General features: G+C 44.5%; 1 protein-coding gene across 1 annotated transcript in view; it reads right to left on the bottom strand.

Moving 5' to 3' along the window:
• Positions 1-786: 786 nt before the first annotated feature.
• Positions 787-17730, bottom strand: part of MTMR2 (myotubularin related protein 2) — a 40444-nt gene continuing 23500 nt past the window's right edge. Inside the window, exons 7-14 of the mRNA XM_075727917.1 lie at positions 10331-10480; positions 9344-9532; positions 8193-8378; positions 7113-7319; positions 5445-5537; positions 3742-3855; positions 2072-2248; positions 787-1036 (exon numbers count right to left, since the gene is read on the bottom strand). Of these exons, the coding sequence (XP_075584032.1) occupies positions 875-1036; positions 2072-2248; positions 3742-3855; positions 5445-5537; positions 7113-7319; positions 8193-8378; positions 9344-9532; positions 10331-10480 (1278 nt within the window). The 3' untranslated portion in view covers positions 787-874. The remainder of the gene's footprint in view (positions 1037-2071; positions 2249-3741; positions 3856-5444; positions 5538-7112; positions 7320-8192; positions 8379-9343; positions 9533-10330; positions 10481-17730) is intronic.

Genomic DNA, 17730 nt, shown 5'->3' with positions numbered 1-17730 from the left:
TGATCCCAGCAGTTCACACGTGCCCCTTGGTGCTCCACTACCCTTCCCCTGAGGAGTACGAGGCACTGGAGGCCAGGGGCGCTGCAGGAAGCCCAGGGGAGCCATGCTCTGCTTCCCCCCTCAGACATAAAGGTGCTGAAGTTGCATCCTGGCACACCCAATGTAAACCATAAGTGAGACTCTAAAGTTGCAGAGATGGAAGTAAACTTTGTCCTACAATGTTACAGGTCATGTAGGTTGCTCCTCTACCACCATGTTTTACTGGTAGAAGCTGCCCTTTCTTTAAATAAGGCATCATTTGCATGGCTTCCTATGATCTAGATCAAAGTGAAGGGAAAAGCGAGAACAGTGATATGTTTCAGATGCTATCACTGTGTGTCTCTAAGATGGCAAATGCTCTTATTAACGCTGCTATGCAGATGTTAATAGCGGAGGGTTTCATGACTTTACGCCTCTATTCTAGGCTCCAATACAAAGCCACAGTCAGTATTTCCTTTTAGCAAAGGGAAGATTTTTCAAACTTCTGAGTAGACGTTTTTCCTCCACAATACTTCATTCTAGTGCACAGTCTGTCTTTAAAGCCAAGTGATTTCCAGCACATCAGTGAACAAAGAGCGAGCTCTAGGTTTCTTTCGGGTGGCAAGTGCAATTGGCTTGTATTAGAATCTAGACACTGAGAAGGTTAATTGCATAGGGGGCCTTGTTTGTTTGTTTTTGCTTAAGCTTCCTCTAGTGCTACAGTACTAATAAATTACCCTGGAGAGAAATAAATAAATAGGTTGGCATCTCCCAGACACCACGCTGGAAATCCAGAGGGTTTCAGAAAAGCTGCCCCTGTGGTCCTGGGAAGGTACTCGGCAAAAAAAAGTCTGTATTATACAACTGTCTGTACAGGAGCGACACACTGTGCGGGAGAGCCAGCTCTCTCCGAGGATGAGGTGGAACGGTTGGTGATTTCTCTCTGCAGTTCCTCCACTTTCTTCTGCAGCTCAGCCCGCTTGGCAAGAAGCTCCTTGTAGCGATTGTGGACAGGTTCCTGCAAGAAAACCTGCAGCTGAGTGCTGGGAGGGAAGAATCGAAGTGGAAGCCTGAACCACAAAACGTTGCCGCTGACCTGGCACACAGTGATGAGGGAAGGAGGGCAGTACGTGGGTTATATCACTGTCTCCAGCCCAGGGGCGAGTAGTTGCTCTGGCTTTGGGATACTCATTTTATCCAACACGCATAGTGCAATGGTGGCTAAACAAAACACTGTATATTTTGAAAGATGACAATTACAAAACTCTAATCTCTGACGTTTCTGGGGGACACCGGCCTTGGCATCTCAGTCTGGACATAATTTCAGGACTTTGAGGGCGGACAATACAGATTTATTGAAATATTTTCACATAGTTCTGACTGTTAAACAGTTAGTACTAGAAAGCATTTGTTGGGTTCCTGTATTTCATGCCCCAGATTTGCAAAGCTCTGTTAACTGCAGTTGGACATTGAGGCAATCCAGGAATTTTTGTCCCTTCCTATTAAAAAGTCATTTCAGCATTTAGGGCCGCATTCAGGCTGCTTGTCTCAGGCACCTGCCCTGGGCACGCCCGTTGCCCTGCTGTCAGGGTTCAAGAGCATAACAAGGGCTGCAGTCAGAGCCCCATGCCTTGGGCAGGCAAAGCATGCAGCAGGTTCCTGTTGCCAATAATCTAAATACAGCCCCAAAGCTCGGATCTAGAATCCCACATCCAAAGAAGTCTTAGGGTTTTAGGGTCTGTTGTAAAGAAGAGAAAATCCAGATGATTTTCCCCATATTTTAAGTGAGAAATTTTCTAAACTGCTCAGTATCTTCAGCCCCTGCAGATTTCACGAGGCAGCGACCCCCAGCTGAGCACCTGCACGAGCCAGCTGTAGGTGCTGCTCTCTCATGCACTTGCATTCAAATTCAGGCTTTTGTTTTTAGATTTAAGCAGTAACAGTGTAAGTTTGTACATTACTTCTTGTGTTTCCAAGGTCTCGGAGCTCCAAAATGACAGTATCGGTACTAGCAGAGAGGGAAACAGAAGCAGGATCCTTGGAAGAGACGTACCTGCGGTTTCATCCTGGGGTTCCAGCGGATGTAGTAGCCGACCCACAGCTCGAGGTGGCGCATGCTGGCCACGGGATAGAGGACGTGGTTGGTGTAGCTCACGTACAGGGGGTTAGTGAAGTCTTCCAGTTGGCTGTTGATGTAAGACCAAAGCGACACGGTCTTTTTTGGAAGGCTCTGCAACGGAAGGGGGTGGAGGAGGCTTTATTTCCCATACGAATTCCAGCATTTATCTACAAAGTATATATAACAGCATATACGTATATCTGTCATTAATACAGAGCTGGTTGCCTTTTTGTAACTTAAAAAAAAAAAAAAAAATTCTTTTGATGTGGTTACTGTAATCGGAGCACACAGATGCAGGCAGGCACACACGCACTGTGGCACGGAAACATCCCCTCTTACCCACCCAGCTGCCAACACAGACCAGGAATCACCATTGGCACAGCAAGGGGACGCTGGCATGCGAACTCTCAATGCTTTAGTTAAATTTCACCTCTTTAAAGTGCTCCTGGAGGACTTGCTGGAGTATTTAATTGCGGGGAGGGGGGAGGAGAAAGAAAGAAAGAAAGAAAACATTTGACTTAGCCCTGATCTAGCAGAATAATTAGGCCTGTGAATAGTCCCAGTGAAACCAGTGTTGAAGTGCTTTCTAGATTGAATACTTCACAAGGCCTTAAAAAAAAAAAAACCCAAAAAACAAAAAAACCCCAATACCCACATGCAAACAGCACGCAGGTTTTATTCTCTGGAAATTACAATTATTCAATCATTGTGGACTCTAGAGAAACAGGGACCCTGATTTCACTACAGTACAATGCTATCACTTCTGCATTACAGCAATTTTTTTTTTCATTTAACTGATGTGCTGTCAAATACAATCACATCAGATCCACACAGCACTGTCCTCAACATAAGTCTGTGATGTTAGGCTGCAACCTCTTGGTGACAAAGTGCTTCAGGTTTAGGTAGGTGAGACAGAATGAGTGTCACTGCTTTTCCTTCTGATTCCAGACCGGGTCTGAATAGGGTAGTGTTTGAGTGGCCTGAATGTACATATCTATACGCTCCACCCTTGGCAAACAAACCTCAACCAGACTGCAGGGCAGAGCTGGCTGGTGGCAGGACCTAGAGGCATGTCCTTCCTCATACTAGCAGCTCTGTCCTCTCCCAGAAAAATGCAAGCACAGCAAGAACACACACTGAGACCAGTTACTTGCTGAAACCTGTGTGTGTGCAGAATGACAATATACACTTGGTAGTTAAAATCAACCTAATGGGACCACTGCAAGGAAAAGGGAGGGCAAAAAGGTACCAGTTTCCACAGAGAAGGTTACATTAAACTGGAGTTCAAAGAAAAATTGCATTTCCACCTACTTGGGAGACACCAGGAGCTATTCAGCCACCAGAGAGTAGCTGAGAGCCATGCTGAAAGCAGTGGGACTATCCAGAAGGAAATGGTATAGCTCTGAAATGTGAAGTCTCCAACAGAGAGCAGTTTGCACAAGGAAGAAAATACCCCGTCCCCCAGCTGTTAAGAAGAGGGCTTGGCATTACCCAGACCAGCATCCACCACTACCTTTGAGTGCTGAAACAACTTCACTAGCATTATCTGGCCAGCTAAAGCAATCACAGTACCATGCCTTCACCTTGGAGAGAAGCTGTCTTACCTCCTTCACTCTCTGCTGCTCACTGCTGCACAGGAAGGTCCCAAACAAACAGCTGTACAGGTGATCCAGGATGGTTATCAGGAAGTACTCGTTGAACTCAAATGCTGTAGGAAACTTCAGACAGAATCAGAAAATTAGGTTGGGATTTTAGAACAGTTTTTAAACTTTCTCCCACTTTGTGGTCTTGGTAAGGAGTTGGCTTCTCTCCTTTATTTCTAAACCAGGATTTGTCTCTGTTCTTTGCCTGGCGGAATATTCAGGATCATATTTGCTCCTGCCAGGAGCAAGAGTTTCTCTCTTGGAAAGCTGCTTTACATGCGCAGAGAGGAATTTTGAGCAAAAGCCAGAGGTCTGAAGGTTTTGACCACTGTGTTTATAGACACTCAGTGCTGCTCCAAGTTGAAGCTTGCTCTGCTATGCCTGCCCCTAATGACAGACGGTGCAACAAGACTGTGAACAAAAGGCTGAAGCATATGTGAAACAATGCATAAAAAGAAATGGAAATTTCCCAGGGCCAAATGGAAATAACCTGTGTGTGCAACAGAGCACTTCCACGAGGGAACAGCGAGGCAGCGGGAGGAACACGTACATGGGTAGGGGCTGTGTTTGCTGTTGACGTTCCATGCAGAAACGATCAGGCCCAAGACAGGCAGAGCTGAAGCTCCACAAAGGGTCAGTAAGAATACACGCAGTGAACTGCAAAGACACACTGGAAAGGAGAGCAGGAGGCCTTCCTCCCTCACAAACCACCCTCCTCTTCCCAGGCTGCTCTAGTTGCAACACCCTGACCTCACCAGCAGGTCAGCATGCCTGCTCTTAGGAGCAATCCAAGGATAGCACGATGAAAGTGACTTTTGATGATGGTAAAGCCTCCTTCTTTCTCTGTTTGGACACAATACAGCTTCCTATATAGTGGCATCCTTTCCCATTTCACCTATTTTAGTCCACGACAAGCCTAATTTTTTCAAAGGCCTACCTGACCATGGCTGACATTTGCTTAAAATGCAGCACAAAGGTCACAGCAGACACGAAAAGCATTCCAGGTCCTACATACCCGGGGGAAAAACCTCCCAGGCATAAGGTACCTCTCCTGAACTGTGCCTCTGCCGTGCTTGGTCTGAAACAAGGACCTCAGCTCCTGGCTGCAACAGCTCTGTACATCAAGTATGAATCAGGAGCAGTATGTTTGCTTCAGAAGAAGCTAAAATGGAGCAAATGCAGGTCCTCCCTGCAGGTTTGGTTACAGGATCAGTGTGAGCAGAGGCAACAGGGATCTGCATGCACCCAGCACGCTAGAGACTTACATTAGCAGCTCAAGTCACTTATGCTTCTGAAGGCACAGTGGGCTAGTGAGGGTGGCTGGGGTGTCTGTTCATGCCCATGATAAATGTGAGGCAGCTGTCCCGTTTCAGGGTGAGGCAAGCTTCTTCTCACAAGCTCACATTTATTATAGCAGCATGTATGTAAGCAGCACCCACTAACTAGCTAACCTGATGCAAGCCAACATCGTGGCCTTCCTGTGCACTTGTGCATTCAGGCTCTTTGCTAAACAGACTCCCAAGAAACTTGTTGCCAGAGTCAAGAAGAGAGTAGAAGTCCAGGAAGCCTGTGCAGGTCAGCTTGGAAATTACTCCTGTGGCCAGACACTGTGCCACATCTTGGTACAGTGGCTTTGTGGACACGTGTGCCACCCAGCAATTTACCTGTCTTGTCATTTGCCAGACACAGTCAATGAACTGGAGGAAGACAGGAGAGCGATCCGCATCTGCATGATTCTTATCTCCGTGGCCAACTCTCTGAAACAAAGAACATGAGTCACATGGGGCTTCATGGGGAAACGGCTGGGGTCTCATCTCAGTCACCCAAGCCTTTACCAACAGCTTTAAGAAGGTTCAAATGAGTCCTGATTTTCCTTTGTCCATATCAGTGGGTAAAGGAGTAAAGGACAGCTACTCCCTTTGTCTTTGAAGTGAAATTTCTTTATGGGGATATTTTCATGCTAAATTAAAACAAGAGTTGTTTCAGTAGAGGCTCCAGATGCTATGCTGGCACTGATTTCAGCTAATAGCTGAAGTTCAGAAGGAAAAAAAAATGAGAATGCTTTTTGCTCCAGTTGCAGCTGTCATCCTGGCTACTTCAGTAGTACAGTGTGCTAGATCTAAACACTACCTACAGGCACGGCATGTGGTGATAACCATCACACAACACCTCGCAGCTTCCAAGTGCTGTACAAACACTAACCCAGCCCATCTCCTGCCACCTCAGGAGAGGCAGTGATGAAAGTATCCCCAGAAGTAGGCCTCCAACCCTGACCGTGCTGTGTGGCCTTGGATAAGACATGTGAGGCCTGTTTCCTTATAACTAGTATAGTATGTAACTGGTTATATATTACCCAGGAGTCCTAAGTACTGTACAAAGACAGAATAAGAACATGTAAGTAACAGAGATCCCTTCCTTTTCTGTAATACTGTTCTCCCCTCACCAAAGGAAATCAGTATCATTATCTTCTTTGTATAGACAGAGAAACTAAAACACTCACAGTTCAAACACCAGATAAATTTTGCTGCAGCAAAACCTCAGTTGCTCAGAGCCTCAGTTTCCCCACCTTCATCAGAGCGTTTGACTATGCAACCCACCATCACGTGTGCTGTAAGCAGACCTTGTTCTAGCCCTTGCCAAAATTCAATGACCACAAGAGAACAGCTACAAGCAAAACACAATAGGATCAAAGACTGAAAGGATACTACTGAAAGGCTCTCTCAATTCCCATCAGTGCAAACCGTAACAAACTGCTGTGTCACAGGTCCACAAGTTGCCTCTCTGCCGACTCTAAGGACACAACCACAAGCTACTCTTGGTCCAGTCTCAAACTGCTGATCCTTTACCTAAACAATTAAAAGCCTCCCCAAAAATAAAATGTGACTGAAGAAAATGTGAGGTCAAGGCCATAACCAAATTCCCCAGCCTCTTCAATACCAAGGCATTTTTTAGATGATGGTGTCCAAGCAGTCTCACAAAATGGACTGAACTGGAAAGACAGACAAAAAAACCCACCCCAGTGGTCCCTGCCAACTCCCAGCAGAAATGCCTATCCTGAACCCAACACACACTCTTAGTTTAAGCCTAAGCATGGGAACATGACATATCAGTCAGGCACCTGAGACATTTAATACCACCTGTTCCTCCTATCTAACCTCTAAGGAGGTTGAGAGATGACTGGAATTATAGGCAGAAAACAATAACAGCAGCATTCACCTTTCTTCTGCGATTTCAGCTGGGAGACTTCTCACAGGAAAGGCTAAACTCCTTTGAAATCCTTCAAGGTGGACAATAACTTTCTGTTCAGTGCCTTCCAAGGGCTAGTGACTCACCAGCTGAAATCTGTGGCCGAAGCTCAGCCACTCCTTCTCCACTAGCACTTCAAAGCCCCTGATAGTTCGGTAGTAGCCATCTAACATGAGCAGAGAGAGAGAGGTGAGCTGGGCTGTCCGATCCCAGCCATCACTGCAGTGTACAACCACAGACGTCTTCCCTGACTCCACCTTGTCAGCAATCCGAAGAGCTCCAGCGAGAATGAGCTAGGACAAGGAAAAAAAAAGTTACAAAATCTCTTTGGAACAGAAACTATAAATGAAAAATGGTTAGTGACAACACAGGACAAACCAAGGGCTCTGTCTGCCTCAAGGAGAATGGTAAATCAGTTCCAACTACTTTATAACTAGGACAGCAAATTGGTGAACACATTTTTTGTTCCAGCAAGATGACAACACATCTAAACTGTAGTGTAGGCACAACTCTAGAAGAGCCCTTGCATTAAGGGCTTAGTCCTTGGACAGGTCAGGGTTTAAATACAGGAGCATTCTGTGTCTGAACACAAGCACAAAATGGCCATCGCCTTGCAACTGCCCCAGGAGCAGATTTGCCCCTGCCTGCATCAGCAGGTCGACAATGTAAGCTGAACATTTTTAGGAGAGAAACAGCTTAATTTGAAAACCAACATCTGTAGAAGCATTTTGTCCCACTCATTCTGACTCTGCTTGGATTCCTGAAAGGCTGACAGGGCACGAACTCCCCAACATTTGCTGGTCTGGACCAGGCAGTAACACCAGGATGTTGAGGATCCCTGAGTCAAGAGCTTGGAAACTCTGGAACTCCTGTGCTCTAACCAGGGCTTCCACAGTTCCACATTACCCAAGAACACACTTCACTTCCAAAACACCATGTTGCAGTACTTCAGCACCCTCTCTTGTCCCTCTTCTCATCTCCTCAAAATTCCCCATTCCATGAAACTGTGGGTTTAGTTTTTAAATTGAAAACAAATTGTAAGTCTTTAAATTTCTCATTAATTGAAAATCCAGCACTGGAATTAGCTCTGGATACATTTCCCAGTGAACAGACTGGTACGGACTTGTGGTTACTCAGCCACATCCAGCGGATGCAGACATGCATACCTTGATATGCTCTAGCCAGTGAGTTGACTCTAAATTAGACAGCCAGTGAGTCTCCTCGATATTGGGATACACAATTTCTTTCAGTTTTCTCAGGGACTCTCTCATAACATGAATATTGTGAATGTCCAGGAACACCAATTCTGCATTCTGATAGGCATCCTCGCTCTCATAGCCCCCTCCTTTAGCCTGAAGAACAAAATACACATAAAAATCATTAAGCAAAAACATATTTTATATTTTATCCCAATCGTTTGTCCTGAGCAAATATCAGCTGACAAAATACCACAGTGATTGTACTATCTAAAGCAGGCAGAAAACATTGGATTTATCTTACAACTGGGAACAAACATGTACACACATACACACTTTGCGTCTCTTTCCTGCAATAGTAATGAATGCTATAATTTTTACCAAAGAATATCGCATTACAAGCCCTCTTTTTCTCTGTAATTATCATTTATCCCGATTCAAGCCGCTAGCTCATTAGATTCACTATTCTGTCATTTACAAATTCACCATACTATTATAGAGGAGTATATCCCACACACTAATTGCCTTTCCTAAGTAGTGGGAAAGACAGATTAAAAAAAAGAAAAAAAAAATCAGCTTTAGTGCAACAAAGCAGTTCTACCGTTAAAACAGGTCTTAGAGTGATGGCATAAGACATAACAGCAGGAGGAACAGCAACATTCCTAGACATTAAAGATCCCCAGCTTATATTTTGAAATTAAAGATCATGACGCCTGATTTTCAGAAGTGCCGAGTAACCCGTGCTCCCATCTGGGCTAACAGGGACAGAGTTCTGGTGCTGTTAGAGGAAGCAGTCTTTCAAAGATGTGAGGAAAAAGTGGTGATACACAAAATCCAGACTGCTACAGTTTGACGTCAGTACTACTTTCATTTTTTTCCCCCTGTTCCAATCTCATTTCCTACTGTAGATTAATCCAAATGGACCTTTACTAGTCACACTGATACCTTGCAGATACCAGTGCAGGTGTTAACAGTCTGTCTAGAGAATCAGATCGTTGCATATGATTCCCTTTCATAGTGGGAAAACCTTTGTGATCCTCAGGAATAATTTCAAATGGTGGTAGGAAATGTGCTCTAAATTATTACATTCCCAGCTTTAGACAGAGGAAAAAGCACCTGACCTTATTGGCTACAGCATTCACACTAGGCCTTGCATCAAATATGAAGATTTTATGGGACTGAGCATTAGAATCCATGATGGCTTGAAGGTACTTTTCATCTTCCTTGCTTCTCTTGCCACTCACTCCCACCATTGGCTGGCTACAGCGAGTGATCGTTGCTTGACTTTCTGGGTGAATCCATGACAACACCTTTGGAAAAAAAACAAGAAAGAAATGAAAGAAAAATGGGATTCATTAAACCAGTGAAGTGTTTTACCTGTAATAGCTTGCTCTGGGATCCTGCCACATATTAGCTGCTTCGAGAAGGCTGGATTCTATTAAATCACAATTGAATGAAAGAAAGAACACTTCCGTCCTTACTCATTCATTCTCATGGCATTCCCAAAGTTTGAACAAACAAGAGGTGACTGAATAGGTTTAAATCTGACTTTTAAATATGATGCAGACTGTTTTCTTGCTGTTGTGTGAGTCAAACACACTTCGCTCTGCAATCATTGGGCTATGTCTTACTCTACATTACACCATGTAAAAGTTAAGAACAGATTTCATTTTCTATTGACTTGAGAAGTAACCCAGTACATTTTCAGTTACCACTGAAATAATCATCATAACGATGTGTTTTGTCTCCATTTCAATAATAAGCATTTTCATCAAGACTGTCACTAAGTATTCCTCTACCCTGAAAGTCAGAGTAGGCCAGACAATTGTAAACAATGAAATAGAGTGGCTTTGCATTTCCCAGGAACTGAACTGAGATTAGGTCTGGGCTGTGCTAAGTTATCTTCTCATTTTGGTTTAGTTTACATCTCTTTCACAACAGTAGTTCCAGCAGATGATGTTGCTTTCTAACTCCTCAAACATGTTGCTGTCACTTTTATTGACCATTTATTTGCTCCCTGGAATCCACTCAGCCTGATCTTGGTATTATTTATGGCCCAAAGGTATGTAACAACACCACATCAAAGTGGCTTCTTTTGTCACACTCACTGGTATGCGTCCTCTTGATCTGAAAGACGCTACTCTCTTTAATTCTTCATCAGGAATGTTTACAGGCACAGCTAGAATGGCAGGGTATGTATCACACAGCTCATAGCGCTCATTAATCTTGGTCAACCTCCAGCTTTCATTGGGAATTCCCTAAAGAGGAAACAACAGCAGGTTAGCAAATGAGTTGCTCTGAGACCTCAGCACAGTCAAATCCCCAGACCTGAAATTCAAGGCAACTTCTGTTAATGAAGGACATTTAGGGCTGGAGCCTGGGACTGCATTATCCTGGTAACTTGCATTTCATGCCTCTTTCCAGAGAGGTAGATGTTTTGCTCAGGTCACTGAAGAACAGGAAAACTAGAAGACTGCAAGCAGGCTCACCTAAGGCAAAGGAACTGTTGAGGCTACAGATGTCGCAACACAGGTGATGCCCTGAGAGCATCTTTAACATACCTCCTGGTCTCATCACGGTGCTTACAGGAGAGCCAGGAGCAGCACAGAACAGGTGACCAACAGTCCTCACTCGTCTCTCAGCACTTAGCTCAAATATAGTGCGTGGAAACTGGGGATGGAAAGTGGAGTAACTAGACAGGATGGAGGAGAAGACAGAAGGGAGAACAGGCAGTAAAACACCCCCAAAAAAATCAATCTGTTTTGGGCCTTGTTCAGCATTTGTGGCACGGCTGTGCAATCTCCTTAAAACACCAGAAACCTAATAATTGTACGTCTGGCTGCGTGACTGTATGTGATCTGGACAGTGATATGCAACTCCCATGTTCCTCTCAGACTAAGCTCTCTGGTTGTACTAGTCTGACTTGGGCTGGGAGAGCAGGGAACCTACACACGCACACACGTCACCAAGCTCAGCATGCCCTGCTGGGGAAGCAACTTAACATCTTCCCAGATGATAACCTCCAGGTAACACCCGAAGCACAATGGGGACAGATCCTGACAACCTGCAGACTTAGTTTGGTGGATGCTGGGAGTTAACGGTGTGGTTGCTATTGCATGTCTGCAAGGAGAGATTTAAACAAGACATGTGCTGCAGCAGGGGTGAGCGCTGACAAAAAGCATCTCTGTGGGGAAGACAGATCTACGACAGTGAACATGGCCAGACTGTTAAGCAAAGAGTCTGATTTAGAGGAACATCAGTTCTTAATACATGCTTCTGTTCTCATAAACAGTACTTCATTTTATGGAGGGTGGTGGGACACTGATTACCACTGTCGCAGCTCCCACAGGAAATAAATGACAAATCTAACACAAGTCAGACGAGCTGTGGTAATTATGGTTGACCCACACAGACTGCAGCCGGTCCCCCGTCAGCGCAGTGAGTCATGCTGTCAAAACAGGTCATGGTTAGAAATACAAGGAGAGGACAGACCTTCTGTCTAATATTGGTCACACCCTGCTTGTGAACCACCCCTGGTCCTGGGGCCCTCCCTGGGAAGGAAACGTTACTACAAGGAATCAACAGAGGTGCCAGGATCACAGGTACCCCAAAACCCTAAAGGAAAGCTATTTTTGGCGCTGCCTGAAGCCAAAAAAGTGGCAGAAACAGCCATCAAATAGTGTGTATACACAGTCCAAGCTTACTGATGAGTAAAACATGCTCACATGTCTACCAGCTTTACACAGCAAGGATGGAATCTCCTGGGTCCACCAGGTCTGTTGTCAACCAGGGAACAGCAAGACTCTTGCTCTTAGCTGTCCATCAGCTGTGATCAAACTGGTTACTATCTGGAAGTGAACTAATCGCAAATGACTAAATTGTTCTCAGTCCTGTCCTAGTAAGTACACGACTGCAATGGATCCATCAGCAACGCTTGGAGATTTCGCGTCCTCCAAATCTGAATTAAAACTACGCTGGTGGCACACTCTTGGCAAGGAAAATGGGAGCTGACAAGCAGTTAGGTGGAAGAAAAGCTCCTTTTTGTTCTACCCTGCAACTCTACCAGTGCTCACTGAGACGATCAAGCAGTTACCGGCACTATAAAGCACCCTCTTCACAGTGCTGGGCAGAACGGCTTCAGCACACACTGCTCAATCCAGAACTGACACCTCCAAAGCTCTAAGTCTTTCAGCTGCCACCCTGACAAATCTGAAGGAAGTCTTTCCTTTGCAATAGCCCAGACCAGGAAAATCCATGACAAGCCCTCAGAGAAAGAAAAGATGCTGTGCGTCGGCATTCAGATTTCCTTTGAATCACAACAAATGTCTGCTTTCCACTGGCACAGGAGCCTTGAATCACAGCACCACCCCAAGAGGGCTTTGGATTCAGATCGTGACTTTCTCTATGGACTCGAAACAAGCAGAAATAAGCAAAGTAGGCTAGAGGAGGAGCTGAATTTACATCTTCCCAGGATGTCTGCCATGATGCAGTGTAGCTTGTGCTACATGCTCCTTCAGATTTGCACTTTCTCCAGCTGGAATCAATAGAAAAAGCTAAACATGATATAAAGCACATTGGTATTTCCTCATATAAGATGCATTTCACTGCTTCCTGGAAAGCTGTAAGCACCCAAAAGCCTACTATCAAACCAACCCAAGCTGTTACAGATGTAACTCAAGAAGCCTCTGCAGGCTCAGGACCAGCTCTGGGAGCCGCCTGCCTGTGCACCTGCAGGAGGAACCCAGGCATGCCGTGCTGACAGCAGGTGTGATGGTCCACAAGCTGCACGGGAACATGGCTGCTGGGTGTCCACATTAGTGACCAGAGCATGCTGCCCTGACTCGTGCACAAAGTCTGTCTTCTCCACGTAAACTAACACTGCTAGTAGACCCTGATTTCAGGAGAACTCACATATTTGGTTGCTCCAAGAGGGCAAAGTGAGAAAGGCAACATGACCACATCTGTAGTCATAAATTAAATGTGCCCGTGACCGTTCCCACTGAGACCAGCTGGCACAGCACGCCTCACATCCACACTATTGAACTCGTTTATTCTCAAAAGAGGGCGGTTTGTCTGAACTGCCTACTGGTCATGCTTGGCTTGCACCAACCTCTGAACTGTGCCCAGGTTTGGCAGGAGGCAGGCTGGCCAGCAGCCCTCCCCCTTCTCTACTCCACAAGGGCCCAACTGCCTCTTCAGGTCCCAGCTCTGACATGGCCCAGCTGCACAACCACGGCTCAGACCGCCATGGACACTGCAAAGTGATGCGAGAGAACTCTGTGAAAATCTATAGAAAGGCAAGAAATGTAAAACTGCAGACAGAGGAAGAGGATTGTTGAGACGGGGATCACTGGTAGCTCAAGGTTGAAAGGGAAAACAACATCATGAAATCGTATAAAATCCAAAAGGAAAAACTGCGAGTCTAGTAGGTAGTCACTGGGTGAGGGCCAACAGCTGGCTCATCTGTGTAGTGGTGTTGACATTACTGGTGGAAGATGGCAACAACAACCCAACTGAGGGAGGTGTAGACGCTAATCCTTCTCCTTTCACCAGTGCCTGCCTGGCCAGGAATGTCTCTTCAGATGCGTTCTCTGAGGTAGTGAGTACTAATGCTCAGTCTAGTAACCAGTTAAGTCCCTGCTATCTTTTTTGTGTGTCAGCCAGTAAATAACTGCTTTATACTTTCAACCTGCATACAACCTGCTGGCAGAGTGTCTTCGTACATGGCTAAAGATGCTCAAACACACTCACTCAAAAGAGGGACAGTAACAGCCTGGACTGAAGCTATGCCTGGAACCTGCGATGAAGGTGCTTGGGAACACTCCTTACGAGTGTATCATCTAACTGTAGAGACGCAGCCTTTGTTGTCATCTCCACATGCAAACCAGACTTGTTTTCCCTCTGGACAGCCATTCATGCCTTACTTTAACGACCTGTGCTCAGTTACCACTTGACCTACGCACATTGTAGAAGATGGGAGTTTCTTCGTTTGCAGGGAAAAACTGTTGAAGATGCACCAGCATGGCACTGAAACCACAACCTTGGAAAGCACATGTTTAAGCTTAAGCACATGAGGATCTTTCACTGACAGGGAAAAAATAACTTCCTTGCTGGAACTACACACAGTCACATCTCTCTATGGGATCCAGTAGACCAACTCTGAGCTTAGCCACGCAGGTACGCCCTGAGCTGCAGCAGGCAAGGCAGAGAAGGTCCTGAGTACACACCAGCAGTGCCTCTCTCAAACTTGATTTGAGCTGTGAGTTACCAAGAGGCTGAGCACATTAGCTCAGGTGCATCCCTACACCAACCCAGGATACAAGCTGCCACAGCCAAGCTGGTCCCTCTGAAGTGCACTCAGCCCAAGTTGTGTCCACTTACTGCAAGAGAGCTGTGATCCGTTTTGCAGTAGAGACATACCCAGCATAAGCAGGTAAACCATGGGACATTTAACAGTTCAATTCTCATTTTACTCCCCTAAGTCACACCCAACAATCCTCTGCAGGATGCTGTTCTCATGCTCTACCTTTCCCATGCTGGCTGTATACTAATGCTGGGCACTTCTTTTATCCTCAAAACAGGTCAGCTCCTCTTCTGAATTATTAATTTCTATATGATTTCTCTGAAAGCAGCAACCACAGCCCTACACTGTGGCTCCCTGGTACATACAACCAGAGCATAGGATTAGACGAGCATGACTTCTGTAGGGAAACATCATACATTTCCAGCTTCACAACATCTTGTAATATTTTCCAAGTGCTCCCCACCTTGTTAAGCAAAATGAAAGCTTTAAGTTACTCCAAAGGCATCTCAAGGCCTTTTGGTTTCAACTGAGTCTTATTCACTTCGCAATTCTGTTTTATACTCTGCCAGCCCGCGTGTAATAAAAATCAGGGAGCAATTCAGTTTTAAATTTCATTTGCCACATGTGATTCCATTTACCGACTAAATCCCAAACCTCTCTGAGTTCCTTTTGTTCTCTACAGGTTGTTTATTACTCCCCATAGTTTTACACAATCACAGATTTTTAATAAGTTACATATTTCCATCTTTCCCGAGAATGCTAGCAGAGAAGTCAGGGGTTTACTGAATATCTTTCCTAATTGCTACAATCTCTATCATACCAACATACTTATATTAATCTGAAAAAAATTATAATAAATAAAACATACTACCACATGCAAACTTGCCATGTCTACCAGCACATAGATCTTACCATGGATCCTACTCTAAAATCTTTTCTGGATGCCTGGTAGTTGGCTTCTATTTTTGCACTGCTCCCCTCTCTCTGTGTCCCTGGTCCCACAGGGAGACGACTGACCTGGCCTAAGATACACCAAGTTAATGCCTGGCCGTACTGCTGGGCTGCTTATGCCCTAGGCCAGCTCTTCTCTAATAGTTTTTAAACCAATTCCAAAAGATCCTGCAGATAGCGCATATGTCCTGCTTTTCTATTTCTGATCACAATTCATACAGTCAGAGACAGGTAATCCCATTATCTGATTTGATGATGCCAGTTTTGTTTCACTGTTAACGAATCCCTGGTGCCATTTCAGGACATAACGCTGATTTACTGTAGTACTTGTTATTGCTTTAATAGAACCTGGTTGGATTAAGAAAAAAGGCTAAGACATTCACACAGATAAATTGAACATCCATAGTTATAAATGCTGAAATTAAATAAACAGACTGAAATACCTAAAAGTTTTGGAGGGGACATGAAGCTTCATGCTGCAGGACCTAAATCAACTCTAATGAAAGGGATAAAATTCTCCTCCTGGCCAGATCACAACGTAAACATCTACTGCCATACAGTTTGCCTCTTCAGCAGCTGGTGTTGGTCACTTCTGGAGATAAGCTACTGGAACAGATGGATTGCGTGGTCTGGAATGGGAATGACTGTGACCCATCATGGGTAAAATTCAGATAGGTTGTGGCTGCAAAAAATCCTGGTTTGGATTCATTTTTGCAGTTACCAGTGTAAGCAAATGATGGAGGGCTTCTGCACACGGACATCAGTTAGGTTTCTTGGCATAAAAGCAGTCAGGCTAAGTTTTTCCTGTCCGCTCAAAAATGATACAAAAGCAGGTCATAACAAAAGAAGTGCATGCTGCAGCAATGTCTCGATCGTGACATGCTTTACACACAACAGTGCTACCTCATGTGAGCAGAAACAAAGACACCACAGCCCAGAGTCCCATTTTCTTTACAGAAAGGCCATGGAGAACTGCAAATCACATGCAGGTAAATACATGTATCCTTTCACTGTGTAACCAAGCTCCTGCCAAATCTAAGGTATGCAATCACAATATAAAAATTAACATGGATAGAAAAGCTTGTATTCTAAAAACAGACGTGCCAGGATTAAGAAATCGGGATAATTTACCTTGAAATTCTCAAGGGTCACCCTTCCTTCTTTCCACATACTGCAAGAAGGTCTTTTGTACTTCATCTGTTTTAACTGAAGCTTGGCTAAGTGAATGCTGTGCTTTTCAACAGAGATTATTTTGATAGCACAGGTATTCTTTAGTCTTTACTCCAGAGTTCTCAGTCCTGTAAAGAAGCATCTTTCCCATACAGCTTGGGCTGCAGATCCTTCTTTATAAATAGATCTTTCCTTAAAATAACTACCAAGAAAGAGGCAAATTCTAAACAAAGCAATAATCGCTGCATTACCTGGTCTTATTAGTCAAAGTTGACCTTAGATACTATGCATATCATTGATTACAAATGATTGGAGTTTGTCTCTACTACGATTTTAGATTGTGGTATCTCATTGCAAAACATACACTTTTTTGCAATGAAGACAGCAGAGGTAAGATATATCTCACTTTCAATTAGCAGCCTAGAAGCCAGCGATCTATCTTAGGCAGCTATTTTAGGAGGGAACAAATCACCCCCAACAGTGAAGCTCTCTCTCCCCATCTGTTAATGACAGGCCTACATAACCAATTTAGAAGGCGTGCCCAGCTTTTAGAAGACTAAAGCTAGGAAAATTAATCCCTTCCTTAGGTTTTGGATGTCAGGAATCAGACGAACAACTAGGCTAGGACAGATGTCTTGTTTTGGTTTGCTTTATGGGAAAAACCCAAATAAATCTTTAAATTACATGGCTGTAAATGTCTTAATTTTACAAAGGAAAATTGGTTTTATCCTGGCAGGTCTGGATGAGACAGAAGTTTACTGCGTCCAGGGCAAAACTTACCAAATTTGCTGCTTCCTCAACTTGAGAATTTTATGACAAGAGTGATTTCATTATAAACCCCAAAATTCTCCCATCTTTTCCCCCAGGGAAGACCACTCAAGTTTTTATTGCAGTATTCCTAATTGACAGCCTACCACTTCACGATCATTAACACCTTTGACCAGTCTACTCTGGACACACTACAACTGTCTGTTCCAAGCTATGGTTAATCACAAGACTCTCTATGTTGATCCTACGCTGATTCCCAGGAAAAGGAAGGCATTCTACATTTAATTTTTTTTTCCTTCCAAGTTCCTGTTTGTA

This window comes from Pelecanus crispus, chromosome 1 (genome assembly GCF_030463565.1).
Source record: "Pelecanus crispus isolate bPelCri1 chromosome 1, bPelCri1.pri, whole genome shotgun sequence".
Lineage (NCBI taxonomy): Eukaryota > Metazoa > Chordata > Aves > Pelecaniformes > Pelecanidae > Pelecanus > Pelecanus crispus.
Note: the sequence above shows the minus strand (reverse complement) of the source record. Positions and strands in the feature narration are given on the sequence as shown.